At 46.4% G+C, this 2,500-nt stretch overlaps 1 protein-coding gene across 3 annotated transcripts in view; it reads left to right on the forward strand.

Moving 5' to 3' along the window:
* The window catches only part of LOC122246288 (uncharacterized), a 51,821-nt gene that overhangs the window by 46,954 nt on the left and 2,367 nt on the right, over positions 1-2,500 (forward strand). For all 3 annotated transcript variants that reach the window (XM_043004783.2, XM_043004785.2, XM_043004784.2), the window contains one exon: positions 1,994-2,500. This exon is cut by the window's right edge and continues 484 nt beyond it. In XM_043004783.2, coding sequence (XP_042860717.1) covers positions 2,158-2,500 — 343 coding nt within the window. In that variant the 5' untranslated portion in view covers positions 1,994-2,157. The remainder of the gene's footprint in view (positions 1-1,993) is intronic.

The raw sequence follows: 2,500 nt of genomic DNA on the forward strand, positions 1-2,500 counted from the left end.
GGACAGAGCCGGCAGGTTGCATTAAGTCTTGTGTTTGAGCGCGTGGCGTCGCTGAGTGTCGGGCGCATGCAATATTGAAGCGAGGTGGCAACTTGGAAGCGGCCGACTGATGACGTGCGAAGAGGAAGGGGCATTAAACCAGTGAACCGCCGCCTTCGCAGCTCACCTGCTCAGTTACAGCTCCCTCTACTGCTGTACTTTGTATTGAACAAACGCCGCTCTCTTGCGAGCCACCCACGTTCGATACAGTGCTTAGCATTTTTTTCCCACACTTCCCACTCTCTGTATTTCTATTATTCGTTTCCTTTCATGTCGTTGTCGTTCCTTTCTAAACACGCGCGCGGTGTACCAAATGCTTAAACTTTTAAGTGTGGCAAAAGCGAGGGAGAGAGGCGCTGAGGAGGAGAGATGGGCTACTTTTATCGGATAAAACTTATTAGCTCATTAATGTTTGATGTTTTGGCAGTAATATGACAGCGCTTGAGTATGAGTCGAGTTTTTGCCGAATATAAACTTAAATAAAAACGTGAATACAAGCTACAACAAGGGGTAGGGTCGGATGTAGTAGGAATATCGTTGGAAAAATGATAATGTATTAATACCTTGCTATGCCTCTCTATTTTCAGTATACTTTTTTGAAATTATGTCATATAATTATTAATTGGAAAAAAGTCTCTCTCTCTCTCTCTCTCTCTCTCTCTCTCTCTCTCTCTCTCTCTCTCTCTCTCTCTCTCTCTCTCTCTCTCTCTCTCTCCCCCTCTCTCCCCCTCTCTCTTCCTCTCTCTCCCTCTCCTTCTCTCCCTCCCTCTCTCCCTCTCCTCCTCCCTCCTCTCCCCCCCCTCTCCCTCCTCTCTCTCCTCTCTCTCCTCTCTCCTCTCTCCTCTCTCCTCTCTCCTCTCTCCTCTCTTTCCCCTCTCTTTCTCTTTCACCTTTTCTCTCTCTCTTTCACCTTTTCTCTCTCTCTCTCTCTCTCTCTCTCTCTCTCTCTTCCTCTCTCTCTCTCTCTCCTCTCTCTCCCCTCTCCTCTCTCACTCATTCTCTCTCTCTCCTCCTCTCTCTCTTTCTTTTTCTTTCTCCCTCTTTCTCTCTCTCTCTCTCTCTCTCTTCTCCTTCTCTCTCTTCTTCTCCCTCTTTCTCCTCTTCTCTAGCCTCTTTCTCTCTCTCTCTCTCTCTTTCCCTCTCTCGTCTCTCTCTCTTTCCCTCGTTCGTCTCTCTCTCTTTCCCTCTCTCGTCTCTCTCTCTCTCTTTTTTCTCTCTCTCTCCCCTTTCTCTCTCTTTCTCTCTTTTCTTTCTCTCTCACTCTCTCTCTTTCTTCTCTCTCTCTCTCTTCCTCTCTTCTCCTCTCTCTCTCTCTCTCTCTCTCTCTCTCTCTCTCTCTCTCTCTCTCTCTCTCCTCTTCTTCTCTCTCCTTCTCTCTCTCTCCTTCTCTCTCTCTCTCTCTCTCTCTCTCTCCTCTCTCTCTCTCTCCTCTCTCTCTCCTCTCTCTCTCTCTCTCTCTCTCTCTCTCTCTCTCTCTCTCTCTCTCTCTCTCTCTCTCTCTCTCTCTCTCTCTCTCTCTCTCTCTCTCTCTCTCTCCTCTCTCTCTCCTCTCTCTCTCCTCTCTCTCTCTCCTTCTCTCTCTCTCCTCTCTCTTCTCTCTCTCTCTCTCTCTCTCTCTCTCTCTCTCTCTCTCTCTCTCTCTCTCTCTCTCTCTCTCTCTCTCTCTCTCTCTCTCTCTCTCTCTCTCTCTCTCTCTCTCTCTCTTTTGCTCTCTCTCTCTTTTGCTCGCTCTCTCTCTCTCTCTCTCTCTCTTTCTTTTGCTCTCTCTCTCTTTTGCTCTCTCTTTCTCTCTCTCTCTCTCTCTCTCTCTCTCTCTCTCTCTCTCTCTCTCTCTCTCTCTCTCTCTCTCTCTCTCTCTCTCTCTCTCTCTCTCTCTCTCTCTCTCAAAGGTGTCCATTGTACAATCATATAATTTTTTATAAATTTTATATTCATGTACTCCTTATCTTTTCAGATGAATGCACATCGACTTTCCAAGATCAAGGAAACGCCTGGTCAGAGTGGATGTTTAGAAGAGCTGAATACCAAGATCCAGAATATTGATTAAAGCCTGATTAAACCTTGCTGCATCTTAAAGATGCAGTAAGTTTGAACCATACAAACACTTTTTAGACTTCCATGATTGCACAAATAGGTCATGGTATGGCGCGTCCATGTTATTCAGCAGACTGGACTGAGAGGAGACTAAGGTCACCAAATGAAAACCAAAGCCGATCCCAGAAACGATTGCATCAAGAAAAGGATGATAATCACATTGGCTTGTATAGAGAAGTGCAAGCCAAGTGCCTCAGAGAACAAGAATGGTGCCCAGTGTGCCGTAAGCCTGTGACTGCTGGGATTGTTCACCAGTGTGCAGCATTGATTCAGTCTTCAGAGCCAGAAGTTTCCCTCAGTGCTGTTCGTGTATCTCCAGAAAAGACCTCAAGAGGAAGTGCATCTGGTATTCCACCTCATTTAAATC

Source organism: Penaeus japonicus, unplaced genomic scaffold (genome assembly GCF_977035675.1).
Source record: "Penaeus japonicus unplaced genomic scaffold, GWHDUDI00000001_assembly GWHDUDI00000005, whole genome shotgun sequence".
Taxonomy (NCBI): Eukaryota; Metazoa; Arthropoda; class Malacostraca; order Decapoda; family Penaeidae; genus Penaeus; species Penaeus japonicus.